This window comes from Martes martes (genome assembly GCF_963455335.1).
Source record: "Martes martes genome assembly, chromosome: 10".
NCBI classification, from domain to species: Eukaryota; Metazoa; Chordata; class Mammalia; order Carnivora; family Mustelidae; genus Martes; species Martes martes.
Genome location: NC_137898.1, coordinates 7,301,488 through 7,324,129, shown reverse-complemented (window position 1 = coordinate 7,324,129; position 22,642 = coordinate 7,301,488). Strand labels below are relative to the sequence as shown.

Below are 22,642 nucleotides of genomic sequence, written 5' to 3'. Positions count from 1 at the left end.
CCTGGGGATGGCCCCAGATGAGAAGCTGGAGGCAAGATTGAGAGGGGCGGGGGTGCAGGGAGGGGGAGACAGAAAGTAGGAGAATGAGGCCAAGAGGCCAAGAGAGAGGCAAGTGTGGAACAGGAGGGAACTAGAAAAGAACAGAGCAAAAAGGGACTGAGAAAGGCGAGGGGGTAGGGAGGGGGAGAACAGGGAACGTGAAAAGATGCTAACCCTGCTGGCAGAATGCTAAGAACAGGGCTGTCAGCAATTACCGTCTAGAAGAACTCGAACGCTTAGCACCTCAGTGGCCCGAGAGCCAGCAGGGGTCTGGGAGCTGAGTAACCTTGAGCACGTGGCTTAACCTCTCAGAGCCGCTGCTGTTTCCTCACATGCAAATCAGGCCTTGTCATCCTGCCCTCTGGCCTCGACTGGTGGAAGCCACCCTCCCAAGGCCACCCTCCCATCAAGCTCTGGGTCCATCCCTGCTGTGGGGAGTGGAAGGGGCTGCTTGCTGTGGTCCCTGAGCCAGACCAGGACCCCCAGGAGAGCAGACTTTTCTCCTGCAAGGTGTGTTCTCACCCACCCTCCCGCCCCCCAAGACAGGATCTGGCCCGAGAGGTTTCAGGGACAGGCTCCAATGCCAGTCCTCCCCACCTAGGGGACATCTTGGAGAGAACCCAAAACTTCTAGAGAGGAGGGGGACCTGAGACTCTGAGCCTTGAGAGTGGACTTGGGCCAGGCCCTCCTCTCCCGGCAGTGGAGACACCCAAAGAGGCAAAGGAAGCTGCCAAGGTCACGGAGCCGGGCCCTGAGGTCCGTCCCATCTGGCAACTTCGCCGAAGTGGCCTCCTTCCTCTTGGGATGCAGTCAAGGTAGGATGGGAGGTCCCCGGGCAGTAGTCCGTTGCCTGGGAGGACAGGCCTGTGAAGGAAGACACCATAGCAGGTGACACTGCCCACCCGCCAAAGCCCAGAAGGGCTTCCCGAAGACACCCAGGCAAGGCCAAGTGCCAGGCTTGGTGGAGGCAGTAGCGGTGGCCCCCCAAGCAGGAGTCCTGGCCCCCTCATCTCACAGGTGGAAATGGAGGCCCAGGGCTGGAAGGGACTTGCTTGGGTCACCCAGCAGCTGCCTTGGCCCTTCCGTTTTCCTCAGGACTGGGCCCCCTGCAGCAGTGGCTGGGCTCAGGAGAGCCCTGGGGCCGAGGGGCTGTAGGGGTCTGACCGCCTCGGGCAGGCTCTTACCTGGGTGCCTGGCTGGCCCTCGGGGCGCAAGGAGGAAGTGGGGACGCCCTGGGCCCTGTGCCTTTTGAGCCGTTGGCCCAGCCCCTGGCGGTGGTTAATGATTATCCTGCTGCCTGTCAATACGGATGGCAAGTGTGGTTCGAAGGGCATGGAAGCCTGGACTGTGCCCAGGCAGGGTGGGGCACTTCTAGGAAGCATCAGGCCGGGCCCCAATCCCTCCCTCTGGTGGCATCAGACCCCTGCCACCCACACCCTGTCTTCTTCCCCTCCCACCTGCTCTGTTTGGCTTACTGGCCCCAGTGACCATGGACAGAACTGCTCTGTTCATTTGGTGCCCAGACACAAAGGGGACAGCAAGGACCCAGAGGGGACTGGGGGGGAACTTTGCTCACCCGAGAGGTCTGCAGATAACAAGTGAGGGTTCTCTAAGTCTGTGCCTCTTAATCTGAGCCTCAGTTTCCCCACAGGCCCACCTGCTTCCATGCAGTGCTCATGGGGAGCCTCAGTGGGGTATGATCAGATTAGCTCCTTCTTTTTCTGAAGCAACAAGGTATGTGTGTGCAGGGGGCGCGGGGGATTTACGATGGGCATTTTCCCTACCCCACGTAAGTCTCTGTGCAAAGGTCCGTCAGGAGCCCTGCCAGCTCGTGCTGCCCCCGCGTCCCTCCCCTCTACTGCCCTGGAGCTGGGACCCCAGGGCAGGGGCTCGGGTCACCAAGAAAGCCATCGGCTAGGGATGGCCGGAGCAGCCTCTAGAGGGCGCAGCCTTCTAGGAATGGCCTTGACTGACCCTACCGGTTGCCGGGTAGGGATTACCAGGAGGGACCCGAAACTCAAGACACCAAGGGCGCAGCCTCAGAATACATGGTCAGGGCTTGAACATTCTTGGGGCACCCCACAGCCTGACCCTTTGCTCCGGCTCAGTGTCCTCCCAGCTGTTCCCTCACCTGAGCCCTAGGCAAGGCTAGATCCTGGGCTCTTGCAGGGCTGGAAGCAAGAAACATGGGCTCCAGCCACACAGAAGCTGGGCCGGGAATGGCGAGGAGCACAGGGCAGGGACAGCCAGGGGAAGGGCTGTGGGGGCGGACAGGCAGCTGGGGCCAGTTTGAACCTGCTGGGGAGGTGTGGTGACCCCTGGTGGTAACCGGGGAGGTCCTGGGGGCAGAGGTGGGGATCTGGGTACGGGCCAAGGTCAAGGCTGAGGCTGGGGCAGCGCAGGCGCACAGGACAAGGGGGCTGGCGGTGGGTGCAGTTTATTCCACGTCATGCAGACACGGACCCACACGCTCAAGGAGCTTAAAAATACATTGAACCACACAGTGTCTGTCCCCTACCTCCCCCCAGACACAGAAAGACACTTGGCTGAGTGGGGTTGGGGTCTGAGGGTCCAAAGGCCTCCGTCCTGGGACAAGGCGGCAGTGTGGGCCCAGGTAGTGGTGGAGGCAGTGTCCTTTCTCCCCAGAGGAAAAGTGCAGAGACGGGGCTGAGGCCCCAGGCAGGGAGGCCTCATTCTCACAGCGATTGGCAGGTGGGCCGGGCAGGGTCCTTCCAGAGCCTTCCCCTGAGGGCTTGCCCAGCTGTGGACCGAAAGTTCTGGGGAGGCACGGGAGCCACGATGGCCCTGGGGCTGGCTGGGCTAGGAGGGCAGCAGCGCCCGGGGTCCTGGGCGCCCAGTGCTCAGTCTTGGCCTTCATCCGAGCGCCACTTGAAAGCGTGGTCCTTGTGTGCGTCGGGAAGGATCTGGTTTCGCATGCCCCCAAGTAGACTGGACGTGGCCTCCGTGGCAAGAATGAGGGGCTTCACCACAGTGGGGGGCAGCTGGCGGATCACGCCCCCCACGGCGCCTGTCAGCCCCTTCTGCTCGTGTCCCCGGGAGGCCACATCACAGATGGTCTGAGCCGTGTCCAGGATGCCCTGTGGAAGTCGGGAAGTCAGCGCTGGGGGGTGGGGGGTGAGGAGGTAGGTATGGGACTGGGAGGAGGGCAGGGTCTCGTCACCTCTCGAACGGTGTCATAGGCCTTTGCCACACCCTCGCGGAGGTCAGCGGGCTGGTGGCCCTTTCGCAGCCTCCGCACTGAGCGCTTGTCCTGCAGGGAGCGGGGGATGGGCGCGGCTGGGGACAGGATGTCATACACGGTCTCAGCTGTGGCCTGAGGGAACACAGAGGGCACCGGATGAGGACCCAGCCCAGGCACACACCCCCAGCCCTGAGACCCCCGGGCCAGCCCCAGAGGAGCGTGTGGAACCCCTGGCCAGCCTGGGGTGGGGGATGGGGGTGAGCATCACACTTCCACCTGCCCCTTGGCCCTACTTTATGTTCCTGGGGGTCCTGCCGATGCTTCCAGCACCCAGGTCAGGGGGGCTTCAGGTGGAGGGCATGCCTCCTGAGGGGATCCTCCTCAAGTCCTCTGGACCCCCAGCCCTCCTCGGGTGGACTGCCACACGTGGACCCTTGCCCCATCTGTCAGGAGCCGCACGTGCAGCTGTCTCGAGACCCAGAGCACTGTCTCCCCTCCCCTGCCCCCTGTCCGGCCCTGCCAGCTCTGGGCGAGGGCTGGGGTCCCCGTGCTCACCCCCACCGGCTCTGATCTACCTTCTGATGCTGGCCCCTCTGTGCCTCTTGCCCCCTCACTTCTCACCCCGCCTCCTCACCCAGCTGTGCCTTTGGGGGCCTCTCTGGGGCCTGCTTCTCCTTCCAGCCTCCGGGCTGGAGATCGCGCCCCGGCCTACAGCGGGCTGGGCGTGCAGATCCCAGAAAGCACCGAGCTCCCCATCATCTGTGCGCTCACTGCCATACGCCGCCGTGCAGAGGCCTGCCCCTCCCTCCTCGCCCTCCTACTGGGGTTCAGGGCATTGAACTAGAGCTGCTCGCAGGACTTCCGCGCCTCCCCTGGGGGTCTGTCTCTGGGCCTGGCAACATGCGGGGGGCTTCAATGAGTGAGGGCCAGTCTGTGCCTCAGTTTTCCTGTCTGTAAACAGAGCCACAGCCCCTTCCCTCCTCTCCAGGAGCTGGCCAGGAGCAGACACGGGTGGCTGCAGGGCACCCACCCTCTGAGGGCTTGCTGTGGGAGTCACTGGGCCTCTCCCGTCCACGACTGTGTCTCAGAGAATGAGACTGCGCCCCCAGACCTGCCATCCCCAGTAGCGCTTTGGGGACTGGTCGGGCGCCGTGGGGCAGATCTGCTCTGCCCTACCCAGCCTGGAAGCACGAGCCCACTCACCTGGATAGCCTGCACCAGCCGGTTGCTGAGTTCCAGGGCGGCCGAGGCCGTGGATGAGCCAAAGGAGGCGGCCCCCCGCTGCAGCCCCCGCATGAGGCGCCCATCCTTTCTGTACTGCTCGATGGGCAGCCAAAGCAGGTCCCGGAACCCTTGGACTGCAGGCACGGGGTCGGTCAGACATGCCCGAGGCCGTGCAGCCCATGCCGACCCTGGTTTAGGACCTCCTCCCTCTCCTCCCAGGGCAGCGTCTAGGCTGCCCCAGAGTCAGAGCCGTTCCCACGGCCCCCACAGCCGCCACTCACAGAGCTGGACCACCGAGTGCATGGGGCCCACACCCCCCAGCAGGCCGGGCAGCTGGTTCTTGCGGATGTCCTGCAGCCACTCGTTGAGAGCGTAGCCCAGCACCTTGTCCACGCCCAGCAGTCTGGGAAGGGGAGAGGAGAGGAGGGTCTGGAGGCACAGCCCCACACGGAGGGCCAGGGCTTGAGGTACCAGGGCCTGAGGTACCCCCCCACTCTCCCCAGCAGCCGCCCAGCCCAGTGCAAAGGATGACTGTGCCCACTTTACAGAGTGCAACTGAGACGCCAGAGGAGTAATGACTCGGCCACGGCCACGTAACCTGTCAGGATGTGGCAGGGGAAGACGGGGGACCCTGAAGGGAAGCTGGGGGTGCTGGAGGGGATGGGGGGGCTCACCCATGTCGGCAACAGAGCCGCTTCAGCTTCAGCTCGGAGCAGTTGAGCTGGGCCAGGCCGATGAGGAGGCCGGCGAACGTGCCCTGGGGAAAGAGAAGGGATTCGAGGGGACGCGGTTCAGTACAGGGCGCCACCCAGCCCATCGGAGGCCCTGGGGACCGACTCGGCTGCCAGTATAGCTCGGATGCAGGCCCCGGCCACACCCAGGCAGAATGGGGACCCCCGAGAGGGATGGCCCACACGGCCACTCCACGGGACAGCCCCACTTACCACCTGGTCCATGGTGACGTGCTTGCCGTGGTAATCCAACCAGATGGGCACCTCGGATGTGAAGCGGAACTCCCTGGGGGGTGCAGGGAGAGAGGGCTTGGTTCCCGCCCCCGCCCCCCGCAGCCTGGGCGAGGACCCCCAGCCCTCCGCACTACCTGAAGTAGATGGGCTGCTGCTCGGCCGAGGAGCTGTGCCCACCGCCCGCCGCCTCCCGGGAGCCGGTCATTTCTGCGTCCTCAGGCAGGCCTTCCTGGACACTGCTGGGCTGGACTCGGGTCTCGGGGCGAGCTAGGGTGGGGGACACGGATGGGGGATGGACGCAGGGCTGGCTGGGAGGCGGGAGGTGGGGGGCCTGGGCCCTCCCCTCCCAGCTCAGCCTCTCACCCTCAGCGGACGTCTCTGCCGAGACCACAGGGTTGATGCCAGCCGCCAAGCTGGTGAAGAAGTCCTTGAGGAAGAACAGGGCATCCTGCCGGGGAAAGTGTGGGTCAGGGAGGCCCAGCGGCTGTGGGGCTCACCGCAGGACCTGCCCCTGCCTGGCTGCTCACCTGGTCCACGTTGAGCCGCAGGGGCATCAGTGAGACTCGGAGACAGCACTCGGGTCCACCCGGGTGGGTGGCGGGGGCCACGTGCAGCGCTTTGATGGTGAGCTGGGGGGCAGAGGGCAAGCTCTGGGTACCTGCCGGGCCCTGGGCCCCGGCCCCCACCCCGTGCTCAGCTGTGGCTGCATCTGCACACGCTGCGCCCCTGGCTGGGCCTGCCTGAGCCCCAGCATTCTCCAAGGCCCCCAAACCCCCAGGCTCTGCCCAGGGTGGCCAGCAGGGGCGGCCGGTACCATGTTGGAGTGGGCGCGACGGGGCATCCGCTCGCTCGTGTGCAGGTACAAGAACTTGTTGATCTGGGAGGAGGCCAGCCGGTCTCGGACCTCCAGCTCCTGCACAATGAACACCTGGCGGGACAGTGGCCGCTCCTCTGGCTCCTGGCTGGGGGCTGCAGGGCCCGTGGCGGGCTCCGCCGGGTACACCTCGTGCTGGAAGCTGACCTGCGAGGCCGACGGAGGCCTGAGTCAGGGAGGCAGCGCTCGGCCTCTCCCAGCCACCCTTCTGGCCCCCAGCCCCACCTCAGCCCCCTGCCGGGCTGCCTCCCCATGGCTGTTCCGCATTTCAAACTCCACTTGGCACACTGAGCTCTTGACCTGAAGCTCCCCCCTGAATCTACTTGCTCCCATTCCCTTCCTATCACCTAAGAGGCCCCCGTGTGCGTGTCACCAAGCGCCAGCACCACTCTCCGGCCGCTCCGTCACTAGCCACAGCTTGGCTCCTCCGCACATCTCTCCAATCTCCTCGCACCTGCGTCGGTCTTCACTCCTGCCACCTGGCCTGGGGGCCGCTGCCCCCTCGGCCCAGGACAGCCTCCCGCCTGGGCCCCTCGGCCCCTTCTCCACTCACCCAGAGGGATCTTCGTCCAGCACCCGCCCACCCACCTTGTGCCCTGCAAACACCCCCATGGGGCCTGGAGGGGCCCAGCCTCCGCCTTGCACTGGACACGCCAGCCCCACCGGCCGCTCTTTCGCACCTCGAACAGCTCAAGGCCTTTCTCGTCTTTGGAACGTGGCCCTGGCCTTCCCTCTCCCCCACACCCAGTGCTGGCTCCCCAGCCCCACAGGCTGCAGGGAGCCCCTGAGTTTTCCCGGCACGACAGCCCCAAGTGCTGGGGGAGAAGGCCCGCACGGCCTTGCCCTCGGGGAGCAGGACCTCCGCTCACACCACCTCAGGTCGGCCTGGCAGCCCACCCAGCCTGTAGTTCCTCCCCGTCCAAATATCTCCAGAAACGGACTGCTGTCCCCCGATCTGTGGCTGCCCCTGCGCGGCCACCATCTCCTGCTGCCTGCATCTCATTCTGGTAAAATCCAAAACCGTCCTGCGGTCTGCGGGGCCATAGGCCGCCTGGCTCCTGGTCAGACCCACGGTCCCCACGGCCACCCTCCCTGGCCCAGCTGCGGTCCCGTGGGCCACATGCCTCCACACATAGCGGAGACACTCCCAGCCCGCTGCCCTCATGCTGACACCCTCAACCCACCCCCTCCCGAAGGTCTCTGTGCCAACGACACCTTCTCAAGAAGACGCGCTGCTCCTCCCTGTGCTCCCTGTGCCCCACCCTGGCTCGCCTTCCCCAAACATTTATCTCCTTCCACACCGTACAGATCCGTGGCTCCCTCCACTACCACACATGTGACAGGGAAGTGGGGCTTCTTTCTGCCGTGCTCACTGCTCCCTCCAACGTCTAGAACAGCACCTGGGGGGTGGCATGGCTACGCCCTGCAAACACTTGGGGACATGGTTCCTGACCGGGGACCCGGAGCTAAGTGGCCGTGGGGGAGGGCTGGCTGGGTGCCAGGGATGGCATGGCGGGCCTGTCCCCCACCCAGGTGGCTTTCTGTCCTGAGCCCCCAGCTCACCTTGCTGAGCTGGATCTCCATGAGGACGTGGTGCTGCCTCCCACTGCCCCCCTGCGTGCGCCAGGAGTTCTGGGGCCGGTTGGGGCCGGAGCAGCGGGAAGGGGAGCCCCTGGGGCCCATGAAGCTGCCTCTTGCCCTGGAAGAGGGACAGGGGACAAGCTGACTCGGAGGGACCCCCTTCCCATCAGAGCGGGCCCTTCAGCCCGGGGCAGGAAGCCCTCTTTGACCGCAGCCCCCGGGGTGGGGGTGGGGGGGGCAAGGAAGGAGAAAGAACGGAGGCCACTGAGTCAAGGACACGGCTCAAGATTATCAGCTGCTGAAGGTCAGAGCTGGCCTCCAGCCCAGGCCCCATCTCCTGGCCGGGTGGGCCCCATGGCCCTAGCCGCCACCTACACCCGTCCTTCTCACCTGTGGCCAGGGTGGGGGCCAAAGTCCCGGCCGCCATAGAGGTGCCAGACGAGTGAGACCTCCCGGAGCACCACGCGGCTGCTGGGCACGGGGAAGTGGGCAGGCGCCCGCAGCAGGTCCGTGCTGCCCAGGGGCCGGGAGAAGTACCCGTCCTGCACGATGATGGGGCCGGGATGCAGCTGTGTCACCACGGGCTCCCCGTCTCGGGGCTGTAGAGAGGGGGGTGAGTCAACGTATGTGCACAGACACGTTCCCCAGTCCAGGCCACCCTCTCCCAACTTCCTCCCCATCCTCATACCTCCCCCCGTTTTGGACAAAAGATGACTCTCCTGGGTCACCATCCCCAGAAGATGCGTCAGAGTGCTCTGTCCTGGGGGCCGGTGCGGGGGGCGGGGGGACCCAAGTACCCCGTGCTCTTGCCAACCCTGTCTCCCTGGGCCTTGGTCTCACTTGCACATGACATTCCTATTGGCTCCAGGGGACCAGCCGGTCAGTAGCCCACCAGTCAGATGGTCCTCCCCCTCCTGCTAAGCACCCAGCTCCTCCTCCTCCCTTCCCTTGATGTCCTGTCCCCCGGCCGCAGGTGTCATTCTTTGTCTCTTCCTCTGGAAATCTACTTGCTCCTTCAAGGCCCGGAGTACAGAGGGACCGTCAGGGACCTAGACCCACCTCCCCAGTGGCTGAGACCACATCCTACCCCTTGAGCAGCAGGGGCTCTAGAAGGGTGAAGGAAGCCACCCTCTCCTACCACTTCCTGGCCCTGCCCAGCCCGCCCCCCACACACCGGGATGCCGAGGCCGGGAGCGTCAAGGATGCAGAACTCATCACTGTCCAGAGTGTCTCCATCTCCGTCTTCCTTCTCATCTTCCTTGGCCTCTGAGCGGGACCCCAAGCTGCTGGCAGGGGCCACGACAGGGGGCGAGTGGGGCTGGGCCCCGCTCCGTTCACCTGGGAAGAGGTAGACTGACACGGGCGAGGCCTGAGGGAGGGGGCCACCTGTGGAGCGAGATGCCAGTTTTGGAAGGGATGGCTGATTTGGGTGCCTGATTGTCCTCGGGCCCCAGAGCACCCCCGCACCGCACCTGAAGGCTGGGTCAGCTCCCGTAAGCTGCGCTCAGTGTCCAAGAGGGCATCGGCCAGGTCCCGCTGGTTGATGAGGGCTGTCTCCACTGGGGGACAGGAGGGCAGGGAGGCAGGGCTCTCGGAAAGCTGGGCCAGGCGGGGGAGGGGGAGGGTGAATGAGTGACGGGAAGGAGGGGCGCCTCCTCCTCCAATGCCAGGGCTCTGGGGGAGTTCCCGGAGCCGGAGCCCGCAGGGCCAGGCCTCACCTGTACCTTCTGGCCGGCGATCTCTGTGGGGCTGGGGGGCCGGGGCGGGGGGTGCAGGTCGCCCTCACTCATCACGTACTGCAGCAGGTTGACCAGCAGGGCGCAGGAGTCCGCGCAGCTGTGCACGCGCACCACGTTGTTGGAGCAACGCAGCTCGAACAGCGGCTGGCTCTGGGGAGGGGTGCGGGGTGCGGAGGGCCATCAGGCGGGGCTTCATCCCCGCCACACACAGATGGGGCTCGGCCTGGTCTTCCCTGGGCTGGGCAGCCTGCTGCCCAACACCTCCGCTGAAGGAAGGAGCATATGGAGCCCCGAGAGTGAGTGGGCTTCCCTTGGGGCCATGCAAAGAAGCAGGAGTGCCCTCTCTACGTGACAGTGTTCCAGGGCCCGGTCCTCTGTCGCTCCCCTCAGCCTGGCTACATGTAGCCCATTACCTCCATCTGACCGGGGAGGACACAGGCCCCACAAAGGCCGGCTGACTCCCGAGACCCTGCTTCGGCCCTGGCCGCAGCTGCCCCCTGCTGGTGGGGTTCACATTATGGGCCGCCCTGCTGGCAGGGGGACCGGCCCAGAGCCCAGCATGGAAAGGCAGGCAGTGACTGGAACCTGAGCCCAGGCCCAGGGAGCAGAAGGGAGGAGACAGCCCAAGAGGAAAAGGTGACCGCCTGGAGGCTTTGCCTCCCAGCCTTGCAACGTCTCTGGCTCTGGGGGACTCTGGGTAACACTCACCAGCTTGCCCTCGGTGCTCCCCTTCCAGGTTTTAATCACAAGCTCCAGCAGGTCAACATCCAAGACACAGACATAATCTGCAGAAGAAAGCGAGAGAAGTTCCAGTCGCTTCTTCACGCTGAGCCCCTGGCCCAGCACCCGAGTGGAGAAGCGAGCGTTGATCTAAGCGCAGCCCTCGAGGACGGGCGTGCGCACGTGCGCGGGTGCTGAGAACCCGGCCAGCAGCTGGGTGAGGACCCGCTGGCTGCTCCGGGTGTGGCCTGGGGCTGTGAGCCCTCAGAGGGGAGGGGGCCCCACCCAGGCTCTGCCCACCTCGCTGCAGGTCCGGGGTCTCCACCTCACACTTGTCGGACAGGTATAAGGCTGAGTCATCGAGGATGAACCTGGTGGGGAACAGGGCTGAGAAGGGCCCAGGATCCGCTGCAGGTGCAGCCCCATGGGAGCCACAGGGCGGGGCCCCCAGAGACAGGCAGAGGGGCAATCCACAGGGGGTCCCAAACCCACAAGCAACTAGCGCTGGGTCCCCTCTGGCCTCAGTGTTCCTCTCTGTACACTGGGCCTGTCTCCTGGTCCGCAGGCCCCGAAATAGTGCAAGCTGGCCTCGGTCAGAGGGCAGACAGCGCTCTCCCAGTTTCTCCCGCTTCTCCACCTCATCTGGGCCTCAGGGCGGCCACAGGAGGAAAGTGCCCCGCTCCCCAACCGACTCTCCCACAGCATTCACTGTTCTTTCAAAATCAGTCCTTTCTTTTTTTTAATTTTTTAAAATTTTTTATTTTTTTAAGATTTTATTTATTTATTTGACAGGCAGAGATCACAAGTAGGGAGAGAGGTAGGCAGAGAGAGAGAGGAGGAAGCAGGCTCCCTGCCAAGCAGAGAGCCCGATGCGGGACTCGATCCCAGGACCCCAGGATCATGACCTGAGCCGAAGGCAGAGGCTTTAACCCACTGAGTCACCCAGGCGCCCCAAAGTCAGTCCTTATTTTAATGGCAACATGACACAAGCTCCTTTAAGATGTTCTAAAACACAGGACTAAGAAATCATCTCTAATCATATTCTCTAATCCCCAATTCTGAGAAAAGCGCCCTATGCATTTTCTTTTATCTGCTCTGTGAAGCCACAGAGTATACAAATAAACCTTCATAAATCTTAAAAAACACCACCACCACACAGAGATTTCTAGCTCGGGTTTTCAGTACATACTGCATTACGACGGCTCTCGTGTTCTTCAATGTCATTCTTCAACCTGACTTTAAGGGTCAGGTAAGCCACATTTACTGACTCAAGTTGTCATTTGGGGGCATTTAGATTGTTTACAAGTTTTAAATTATACGACAAAGGCATTGCATTCCGCCTCTGTCATCCTTGTATCCTTAGAACAAGCACGTCAGTGAAATGATCAGGTTAGAGAGCACAAATGCTTTTAAGGCTCTGACAAGGAGCGCAACTGTCATCCAGGAAGGTGGAATCAATTCTCATTCCTGAGCAAGGAGTCATCACCCAAATGTACAGAAAGGCTCAGGGACGGGCCTGAGGACACATGGCAGGTAGGCAGGACCCTGGGGGAGTAGAAGCTGCAGCCCAGTTTTGGGGGGGTGGTGTGAGCTGGGTGGGGGTGGCGTGAGCTGGGTGGAGGTGGTGCGTACCTGAGCAGGAAGGTCGAGGTGTCCATGATGATGTTGCTGGAGAGGGTGAAGGTCTCAGCGGTAACAAGGACACGCACGGGGAGGTAGAGGGGCCTGGAGAGGTGGGTAACACATGCGCTGGGGTGGGCTCCTTACCGAGAGCCTACCCCCGGCCCCTGGCTCTTGGCCCACCCAGCCTGGGTACCTGTAGTCCACGGCGCAGGAGAACAGGTGAGTGTGTAGGACAGTGATGACAGTTGGGGGCAGGTAGCCCAGCACTGGGTCATCAAGCACATCTAAGAACTCCAACAGCTTTGGGGGCCAGGACAGGAGAGGTGGCAAGGATCAGGAACCTCTTCCTTCCTCTAACCGCTTCTCCTCCACACCCTCCCGCCCCAGGATGGCTCCCCACGTGCTGCCCATCCCTGCTACCATACCCCTTGCCTTTGCTTGGAAGTCAGCTCTGGCCCAGCCCAGGCCCCTCACACTGGCCTCCACCTCTCCAAGCCCAGAGACCCGCCTGCCCACACCACTTTTGCTCACCTGGGAGTGCCAACTCTGTTCTGGAAGAGCCATGAAGTGGCGCAGGGTGGCCCTGTGCAGCCGCAATGTCACCAGGAACTCCTGGAGGTGGGACACAGTCAGCCCGGGGTGCCCAGCCCATCAGGCACCAGGAGGCAGTAGCCCCAGCCAAGCGGGTAGACCAGAAGCAGGCACTGTTGTACCTTGACATTCTTGTGGGGGTCCAGATGGATGCGCACAGCCGTGGACAGCATGTGGGGACCCCGGCCCTGGCCCCTGGGGCCCGAGGCTCCCCGTTCAGTCACCCCTTCCTCCGACGGGTAGATGGTTGGGGCCAGCTGGGCCGGGGGGGCAAAGCTGGGCAGATCCAGGCGACTGGGCAGCCGGGAGTCATCCACAGTCGCTGGGGAAGCAGCTGGTGAGCCCCCTGCCACGCCGGCTGACCGGCAGCCCCCCCCCCACACCAGGGCCCTTGGCCTTCCCGCAAGTCCCCTCCCTTCACACCTCGGTGGTAGAGCTTTGCCTTCTCCGCTTCCAGGCAGAAGTAGCCAAGTCCCGGCTGGCCTCGGTACTGGGAGACGCTGAAGATGGTACCTTGCTCCACATCCAACACCAGCTCCCCGTGTGAGGTCTCCAGCCGCCGTCCAACCTCGTCCTGCAGACAGCATGGGGCGTGGCCTCACCAGGGCCCTCCCCCAGGGGCGTGGCCTCCCACAGCCTCAGCCTACATAGGACCCGCTCTGGCTCCACCCAGATTCGCTGACATCCCAGAGCAATGCTTTTTTTTTTTTTTCTTTTTAGAAAGAGAGTGGGAAGGGGCAGAGGGAAAGGTAGAGAGAATCTTTTTTTTTGGCGGGCTGGGGGGGATCTTAAGCAGGCTCTATGCCCAGTGTCGAGCCTGATACAGGGCTCTTGAGATGATTAAGAATCAGACCCTTAGCAGGCTGAGCCACCCCCGCACCCCATCACTTGTGTCTTTTGCCAGAAGGGGAGTCATCCCTGCCCTACCTGCCATCTGGCGAGAGACATTGCCCCCCCCAACCCGGGACCTCTGCCATGGCACCTTCCGTACAACAGGGGCCAACGGGGTGTGTTGGGATGGTTGGGGAGGCATGGGTGGGTGCTGTTGGCCGGACACACCACTCTCAGCCACACTGGGCTTTCTTTTCCTAGATTCCCAAACTGGAGCTGCTCACACTGGTCTTCCTCTCCTGCCAACGGTGGGTGGGGGCACCGGAGTCAGCGGGGCTCACCTCCCTGGGGCTGCCCTCACCTTAGTCTCACAGAGGGCTGTGATCCGACCCTGCAGCACAGTCACCAGCGTCGAGAAGGTGCTCTGGGAGCGAGGACTTGGGGACTCAGGGGCAGGGGGCTGGGGAGCGCCCGATGCCCCTACTGAGAAGAAGTGGGCATCCTCTTCGTCGGAGTCTGAGTCTGGGGTGAGATCAAGGAGCTAAGTGGGAAGGAGACCTGGGAGGGCGGTCCCAGCCCTGCCCAGCTCTGGGTGGTGGGGAGCTCAGGACCCCAGCTGGGGTGTCCCTCTTACCCAACTTGAAGGCTGACTTGCACATCTTGAAGTTGTCGTGCCAGAAGCCCGAGGGGCCCGGGAAGCCAGGGGGGTGAGTGGCGGGGGCAGGGGCGGGAAGCAGGTCTGCGGGTTCCCACATGAGCAGGTCGTTGTTGATCCTGGGGCAGGTGGAGGGACAGTGGCGGTGAGGGTGGCCCAGCCCCACCCCTCCCCACACTCCCCCCAACCTGCCTGAGTTTGGACCTATTGTACAGGCTCTCGTAGACCTCCTTGCTGGGCAGGAAGATGTGGGCGCTGGGCAGGAGCACTTCTAGGCTGCAGCGGGACAGTGCCAGGGCCCGGCTCTGGAAGGTCCTCATCTCCTCAGGGTCTCCAGGAATCACCATCTAGACGGGCGAGCGGGGAGAGGCATCTGAGAGACTGGGCTGGCTTGGGAACCTGACTCCAGGCTGCACCTTGACTTCCTATCGTTCATTCGTTTACTCTCATTCATTCATAGGAGCCCCTCTCTGCTGGGACGGATGCCAGCCAGCTCGTGCGAACGCCGACCGTGTGCCAACCCTGCGATGAGGGAGGACCTCACGTAAGTCAACTCCTTTCTCCTTGTGATGATAAGCCTGTGACACAGGTCACCGTATCCACTTTCAAGACGAGGAAACTCATCTGTGTGTAACTCTGAGATTACACCAGTTCCAAGAGGACGAGGCCATTGAATGGAAGAGCCTAGATTCAAACCCAGACCACGGGGCTCAGACACCAGGCCCTTTATTGTCTCTCACTCACGTCTCAGCACCCCCAGAGAAGAGGATCGTGAGGTCCAAACATACATTGTCCACAGACATGGTTCTGACCTTCCCGGTCAACGACCTGTGCCGTCTGGGGCCTGCCCTCACCAGTGTCCTCACGCCCAGGCCCCATGAGCCGGGGGGATCTGATTCCCCACTGGTCTAAGATGATGGAAGAGATGACGTTCTTGCTGGTGCCAGGTCACATCCCCTGGTGCCTCAGGCGGTTCTGTCCTCGTGTCCCACAGCCACCAAGTGGCTCCCCTGGGTTCGGGGCCTTACCTCCTCCGTCTCATACATGGTCCTCTTGGAGGAGAAGGGTGAGGGCTCAGGCTCCCGCAGCTCACACGGACTCTCGGCTGACCGCTCCAGCTCCTCTCCCTTCTCGGGGGCCGCTTCCCACTGGGCGCTGCTCAGCTGGGGGTGCAGTGTCACCGCTACCCTGCCAGGGCACGGGCCTGTCACTGACCTGCCAGGCCGCCTGAGCCCCAGATCCCAGCTCAGGAGCCAAGCGCTCCTCTCCCGCCCGTGCCTTCCAGAGCCCCCCCACTTACTGGGGCAGGAAGTATTTGCGCCCAGGGCTCTTGGGATCCAGAGCCTTGGAGACCCGCAGGCAGGGGACGGGCGGCTTCTCTCCATCTTCGTAAGTGCCTGGAAGGATGAGGAGGAGTGGGCGTTGTCACGGCTGCCTCTCCCCTTTTCTTCCCCCGTGGGAGGTAAGGTTGGGGGGGCCTGGAACCTCCACCACGGTGACTGTCCTTTATGGTTTACAGGCCCGTGCCCTTCCTCACACCCACAATCTGTTGCAGACCAGCGACAGAGGGCCCGCTCTGCCTGCTCTCAGGCAAGCCTAGAAACAGGCAATGCTGGTGCCTCACGGAGCTGGTGAGGCTTGGGCCAGAGTCTGTCCCAACTGTGCCTCAGTCCCTTCCCCACCTCTCCCAGGGGCGTGAGGCCCTGCCCTGGGGACTGTCCCCCCGGGGGCTCTCACCATGCAGGTCGGAGCAGGTAAGTTCCAGGCGGGTGGGGATCGGGGGACCAGGACCGCTGTTCAGCTCTGACCGGAACTGGGGCTCACTCAGCTCCAGCCGCAGCTGCTCGGCCCGCACGGCCCGGCCTGCCCAGGGGTCCCGCTCGGGCCGCAGGTCGGCGATGGGGAAGCGCAGCTGCAGCGTGGCCCGGGGTGCCGACAGCCGCACCACCGTCTGCTGCTCAGCAGCTGGTGGGGGTTCTGTCTGCGGGAGGACGGCGGGGGGTGGGCGGTGGGGAATCAGAGCCACTTCCGGGGGCCCTGCCACTGTGGCTCCGAGCCAGAGGGTCCACGCCAGCTCCCTGGCCCAGTCGGGTCTCTTACCAGGAGGCCAGCAGGTGGCTCGGGAGGGGGTACGGTGGCCAGGCGCAGCACGGCAGCCAGCCGGTCCAGGGCCCCCAGCTCCACATCCGCCTGGAAGTCAGCCAGGTCCAGGGCCAGCTCTGAGTGGCAATGGCAGGCAGCGGGGCGCCGGGGTCGGCTCTGAGGGCGAGGATGTTCAGGTCAGCGAGGGCTGTGGGGCAGTTGAGGGCAGGATGGGAAGGGACCCCCCTGAGCAGAAACGAAACACAGAGCCCTCCTGGGTGGTGGGAAGGAAAGCTCGGGCAGCGGACCTGGAGAGCCTCAACATGTTGCCTGACAAAGATGACCATGTTTGTTTAATAAAAGCCACCCCATATTTGGAGACCCACCGGGGTTTGCCAAGATGAGCCAGGGAAGGGGCAACCGGGCACAGAGGATGCCTTGTGCAGGGCCCAGCCCCCGAGGGCTCCCAGATGGGGAGGCATACTCTGGCTGAGCCCGGGCAAAGGCGGTGGAGGGTGGGAGCAGGGAGGCACTAACGGAGGCTGAGAGCTGGCAAACAGCCAGGGGGTGGGGTGGGTTACCCTGGACACCCGGCGGAGAGTCTGTGTATGACGCAGGTGGGCACAGGGCCGAGCCGAGGCCTGGGAGCCGAGGCCGCTGGGGAAGGTGAGGACCTGGGACGGGACACGGAGGCCAAAGTCAGGCCGGGCTTCCGCACCCACCGAAGCTGCAGGCTCTGCCACGCACACCGGCTCTCAGTCCTCACCTCCGTGTACTCGGGCTCCGACGTGTCCCTGGGCCACAGGCACTCCAGCACCTCGAGCTGCCCGAAGTGCACTTGCGTGCTGGTAGTCCGCCGGCCCCTGCCCGTCCGCAGCTCCCAGGACAGCTGCACAGCTGTCCCCGTTAGCCTGCGAGGAAGCAGCGGGGCATCAGAGGTTGGGCTGATGGGGGTGGAGGGAGTCTCTCCTTGGGCCCCTGCCTTGGGCTTGTACCGGACATGGCTACGGGGACAGGCCCTCTGGAAGCGCGGCCGGAGATGGTGGAAGTCACGGGAGCCGAAGGGCCCATCTTTGGTGGCATCAAACTCCGAAAAAAAGTGGGTGGTGAGGTCTGGTGGTCCGGAAGATGGGGCAGACGTCTGCAGCAAGGTCAGGGTCATGCCCCCCAAGGTCATCTTCACCAGCGAGTCCGGGCGCAGGGTGTCCGGGAGGGGTGTGGGGGCCGTCTTGCCTGAGAGGACAGAGGTGTCACCAGGGACTTCCCAGAGCTCATGGGTACCCCAGGTAGAGGGCTGGTCAGACACCGGGCTGGGGGCTACAAGAAGCCCCGGCCCTGACGGACTGTGACTCTGCCACGCGGGGCTTGGCGGGGCAGGGCTAACCCAGAGCCTCCTTAGCCAGATACCGACCTAGGCTCAGTCCAACCCTCTCAAGGAGCTGGAGGAACAGGGGGATAAAGCACCTGTCAGACGCAATCTCTCCATAAACATTGGCCAAACCCCATAGCCCGGCAAGGCCAGATCTTACTAGAACCTTTTTATGGAAAGGGAAACTGAGTCTCCAAGAATTTAAGTGCCTGGTCCCAGATCACTGACTTTGAAACCTGGTCTCTGTCCACTATGGTACCAGCCCCACCCTGCCGAGCATCCCCAGGGAAACAAGTCACCCACAGTGGACCGCTAGCATCGGTGGGGGCCTCCTGCGGGCACATGACATCACTTGGGCACTGAGGCCTCCTCCGGCTCCTCTTGCCCTGGGAGCACTCACCAGTTGGGTGGGCGTGGGCAGAGAGCCGGCGGGAGGCCACGTCGCTGTGCATGGAGGATCCCAGGTCTACATCCGAGAGGGAGAGCTCGGAGAGCGCTGAGGCCACGCTGCTCGTGAGGCCCGCCATGGAGAAGAAGAGGTCTGCGGGCGAGGGCAGGGGAGGTCAGGAAAGGCCACACTTGGCCCCCGTGAGTCCGGCACCCGGGCCTGCTGCCCCGACAACCGCCAGGTCGGGCCCCACACCCACCAGTGTTGTCCAGGTTGACAAGAGGGTTGCTGAGGGGTTCTGGGCTGAGGGACTCGGCCACAGCCCCTGCCTGCAGCTGCTGGTTCAGGTCTTGCTCGATCAACCACAGGTCTTCAGCACCTAGCGGGCGGCTCTTGTTCAGCTTGTCAACCAGGCCCCCGGGGTCTACGGAGGAGGACATGCCCTTGTGTCAGTCCAGCCCAGCTGGCCCCTCCTCAGCCATCCCAACCTCTGCAGAGCACGGAGGCCTCACCTGCGAGGCTCATGGCACTGAGCAGTTCTTGAAGCTGCTGGAGCTGCTGAGGGGTCAGGAGCAGGTGCAAGGAGCCCAGCTGTCCAGCCACCTCCAGCTGGGGACAGAAGGAGCCAGAGGGGCCCACCATGGAGCCTACACCGGCCACCTCGGCCCTCTGAGAGCCGCCGCCCACCTGCCCTCACCCAGAGGAGGGAGGATGCCAGCTGCCAGGCTGAGTGCCATCACCAAGTAGCTGTGTGACCCTGGCCACAACCTGACCACTGAGCCTGTTTCCCTACTGCCAAGAAGGCAGTAACTTCCCCCACTTAAAGAGCCTGCTGTGTTCGGCGCGTGGGGGAAGATCGGCACTGCCGAGGAGTATTCTGAGATGGGGCCCGCTCCCTCCTCCAGGGGGGCCGGGGACCCACCTTGGGGCCTGGGAAGGCCTCATTCTGCTTCAATTTCACTGTCAATTCCATATACCCTGAGCAGCTGCCGATCTGCAAGGGGGGTTTCGGGGGATCTTCCTGGAGGCAAAAGGGTATAGGAGGGAAGGGGTCGAGAAGATGAGGTCAGACATGCTCAGAAGGGATGGGGCCCAGCGGGGCAGGCAGACAGGAGAGAAGGTGGGGATGAGGAGAAAGAAAGTGGTGGGGATCCGAGTCAGCCCACCTGCGCGGGGAGCTCCTCGAAGTGCAGGCGGACCCCTGCCAGCTGCAGCAGCTTGTGCAGGAAGGCGGGAGGCTGGTGCACGTCCACTGGCGGTGCCTGGCTTGGGTCCCGCACTGCCTCATCACAGTACTCCAGTCTGGCGAGTGTAGGATCAGCCCTCGCCCCAGCCACCGCAGGCTGGAGCCCCTCTCCCCACGCAGTATTCTGTTCTAGGGGTCTGCGGCCAGAGAGGCTGGCCGACAGAGCTGGCCCATCACAGCTAGACCATACTGGACCTCCAGGGCCAGCCCTGGCTCTTCAGACCCTCCGTGTGTAACCTGATCCTCGGGGGCCCCGGCCACCCTGGACCGCCGGTACCCCTTGGCCCCTGGACACCACTCCAGGCTTGCAATATTGTTTCCCTCCCACCATGGCCACCACCCAGTCCCACCCAAGCTTTGCCCTGCTGCTTCCCCGGAGCCCAAGCTGGGGAGAGGGGCAGGGGCAGGGCCCATACTATTTAACAGTCCCTCACTGCCCCTCATCTGCACCCCAGCCCACCCCCTCGGGGCACACCCCTACCTCTGTACGTGGACTTCTACTGCCACGCCGTGTTCCCCATCACCCGGCGAGTGCTCAACCCTCACCACAGTGTCCAGGAAGGTCACCTTGATCCTGCGCAGCACTGAGGGGTGGAAAGGGGTCTCAGGCCAGTTGGGACAGCAAGAGGTAGGCAGAGTTTCCCGGCTGGGGCGGCGGTGTGGCCATCCTACTGTCTGGTCTTGTGGGCTGCAGAGGAGCAGACAGCAGGATACCCACGAGAGGCCTACTTACCAGTCTCAATGGTCTGGGCAAACATTTCCAGGCCCTCCAGGGGCTGTGGTGGCTCAGAGGGCTCGGGGAGCCCATCCCGGAGGCACTCCTGAGCCAGCTGCAGGCTTGTGGTCATGCACGAGGCCCAGCTCTGCGAGTCGGCAGCCCCTGGCCCTGCGAGGAGGAAGAGGGTATCAGAAAAGGCAGGCCTACTCCTACCACCGGGCTCCCCACGCCCCCAACCCCAGCCTTGCCCTGCCCTCACCAGGGCCCTGGCGGGGCTGCAGGGTGAGCTGGAGGCCTGACACATGCACAGTGCAGTGGTCGGTGAGCAGCGCAGCCCAGGGCACGGCCACCTCGATAGAGCCCACGAAGCCTTCCACCAGCTCCAAGGGTGACTCGATGGACTCCAGCACTTCGTTCACGGACTAGGAACGGGGAAGAGACAGAGCCGGCTCAGGGAAACCCCAAACGTGGCTGTCTCCTTGGCTGCCACACTCCTTGTTGGTCTGCCCTGACCCTGGAGAGCTCCCTGGTTCTCCCGGCCGCCACCGTGGGCTACTACAGAGTTCTGCCACTGCTTTAGCTGGTTCCTACTCTTGGCTCATCCAAACGTGTTTCATCCTTTAAGCCAGAGGAAGGGGCACCTGAAGCATGAAAAGGAGGAAGCCAGGCAGAGAGGCTGGAAGGTAGCATGCTCCAGGCATAGGAATAGCATGTGCAAAGGCCCAGCAGAGTGCAGCACCCATGTTCTCTCTGGGCAAGTATGGAGTTCAAGGGGAGGCTGGCAGAGGACTGAACTGAGCCAGAGGTGACCCCCGCCCCCCAACTCCAAACACTTGGTGTACCTCTCTGAGATACAAGGCTGAGAGCCCTTGGTTACCAGTGGGGACAGAGCACCACTACCATTTGGAGCTCCAGGAAGGCAGGAAGCCACCTGCCTGCTCCGTGTGATCCCAGGTGCTGTATGGTACCACCCAGAGAAGTTCCCAGTAAACACTTGTTGGATCCAAGAATAAACAAACACATGGCAGAACTAGAAGGCTTATAGAGGTCAAGTTGAAACTCCTTACCCAGAGATCCACAGATGGGAACTGAGGCCTGGAGAGAAGGAACTAGTTTAATCACTCAGTGTACTGTGAGGACTGCAACTAGGAGACAGGCCTCTCTCCTCACCCCATCCCAGGCTCCCCAGGTACTGGGGTTCGTCTGGGGTCTTCCTGGCAGGGGTTACAGGCTGAGCGGCTGGGAGGAGGGGCTGGCTATGAAAAGACCTGCTTTGCACCAGGGGGGAAAGTCCTCCCTGGAGGCCAGCCCAGAAAGCAGCCTAGCTGGGAGCCATTTCACTCCCCTCCAAGAGGGCTGGGCAGGGCAGGGCAGGGTGGGAGTCGTTTTCTGGAACTGGAACTAGAAAGAGGCAGCCTAGAGGTCTTCGCCATTTCTTTCAGGCCAGCCTAAAAGTCAGAGGTCAGAAAAGACCTTCACTAGGATTCACAGACAAGAGGTTATCAGGAGGTGTCCCCAACTCTGGGCTTGGCTGTCTCCCTCTGCCCCTACATTTGCTCCGCAAGTCCTGGCCTACCCCTAAAGCTCAGCTCTTCCTGTCCCAGACTGCATTTAGGCGGAGGACCCTGTCTGCCCAGACAGAAATTTCGCTGAGAAGCCCTGACCCCATGCCCACCCCTGTTGTTCTGGAGTTGGAGGGCGGGGGTTGACCCAGTGCTAGCCCTGGCCTGACACCTCTAACTGGTGGCTCCTTTGCAACTTCCCAGTTTGGCTGAGTTGTGAGTCACTGCCCCTCACCGCCCCCAGCCTCAGGCTTCTGACCCAGACCTTCTTCCTCCCGGCCTCCTCAGCATCTCCCTAGGCCTCCTCCCCACCTGAAGACAAACCTCTCCACCCTTCCTCAGGGGCTTGCCCGCAGGTAGGGAGGCCGATTCCCAAGCCCCTCCCCAAACACCACTGGGTCCATCCCACTCTCCCCAAAGCAGGAAGTAGGCAGCCCGCAGCAGTCACACGAGGTGTTGATCAACACGGGTGCTGACGAGGTTGTTGACATCCACATCCTGAGGCGAACGCCACCCACTTGGCCCAGGATCCGAGGGTCAGGAGGTCAGAGCACCTTTCCTACAGGTGCTCCCAGAAGGACTCCAGACCCCCACCAGCCTTGCCTGACCGGCTAGCTGCACGGCCCCAGCTCTGTCACCGCCCTGGCCCCGTCCCGTCAGAGCCCCCTAGTTCCTTCGCCTTCCTCAGCCCCCGAGGACCACAGTTCTCAACTCGGGCCCCAAACTCGATGTGCTTATTCTGGCATTCCCCAGACAAGTGACATCCCCCTCCTCAGCCTCCCTTTCTCCTACGGTGAAGTGGAGGCAGGGACCCCCTTCCCACCCAGCTTCGGGCTCTGAAGCCGATCAGTCGCCTGGAAAGGGCCTGACTCCCACGGCCTCTCCACGCCCTCTGCCCGGTCCCCCAGCCTGACCCTTTGGCCAGGATCCTCAGGTCTCTGCGCACCGCCCCGGCTTCCCGATCTCGGGCCTCGTTCCTCACCCAGATCTCCAGGTGGATATCCCGCAAGGCAACGCTGCCCTTGTACAAGTCGAGGCTGAGCTGATCCAGGCTGAGGTGCTCCTGGAAGAAGTGACCCAAGTAGTGGTGCAGCAAGTAGCGGCATACCCGCTCTTTCACACAGTTCGACCACGGCCACAGCCATCGTGACATCTCGGAGACCGCCGGGCCCAGGCCGCCTCTGCTCGCCGACCGCCGGCGAACCCTGTCCGGCTTCGCAGTTCACTAGAGCC

General features: G+C 63.2%; 1 protein-coding gene across 2 annotated transcripts; it reads right to left on the bottom strand.

Annotated features, from left to right (window-relative positions):
* Positions 1 to 2,459: 2,459 nt before the first annotated feature.
* ATG2A (autophagy related 2A) lies at positions 2,460 to 22,642 on the bottom strand. Of its 2 annotated transcripts, none has more exons than XM_080817157.1 (41): positions 22,392 to 22,642; positions 20,107 to 20,269; positions 19,863 to 20,015; positions 19,611 to 19,713; positions 19,050 to 19,185; positions 18,806 to 18,904; positions 18,396 to 18,492; positions 18,143 to 18,307; positions 17,896 to 18,036; positions 17,122 to 17,359; positions 16,893 to 17,037; positions 16,708 to 16,800; positions 16,145 to 16,303; positions 15,782 to 16,025; positions 15,345 to 15,441; positions 15,073 to 15,232; positions 14,249 to 14,391; positions 14,024 to 14,163; positions 13,751 to 13,911; positions 12,982 to 13,132; positions 12,681 to 12,880; positions 12,499 to 12,579; positions 12,161 to 12,267; positions 11,977 to 12,069; positions 10,645 to 10,715; positions 10,333 to 10,409; positions 9,604 to 9,774; positions 9,358 to 9,484; positions 9,060 to 9,271; positions 8,276 to 8,484; positions 7,868 to 8,003; positions 6,245 to 6,451; positions 5,958 to 6,059; positions 5,794 to 5,878; positions 5,565 to 5,697; positions 5,410 to 5,482; positions 5,140 to 5,222; positions 4,747 to 4,868; positions 4,445 to 4,599; positions 3,221 to 3,373; positions 2,460 to 3,137 (listed from the first exon to the last, which is right to left on the bottom strand). In XM_080817157.1, the coding sequence occupies exons 1-41, from the start codon at positions 22,560 to 22,562 to the stop codon at positions 2,901 to 2,903; spliced, it is 5,793 nt and encodes a 1,930-aa protein (XP_080673283.1). In that variant the 5' UTR covers positions 22,563 to 22,642; the 3' UTR covers positions 2,460 to 2,900. The 2 variants fall into 2 exon arrangements, with proteins under 2 accessions (XP_080673283.1, XP_080673284.1); XM_080817158.1 differs by having other exon boundaries at positions 9,610 to 9,774.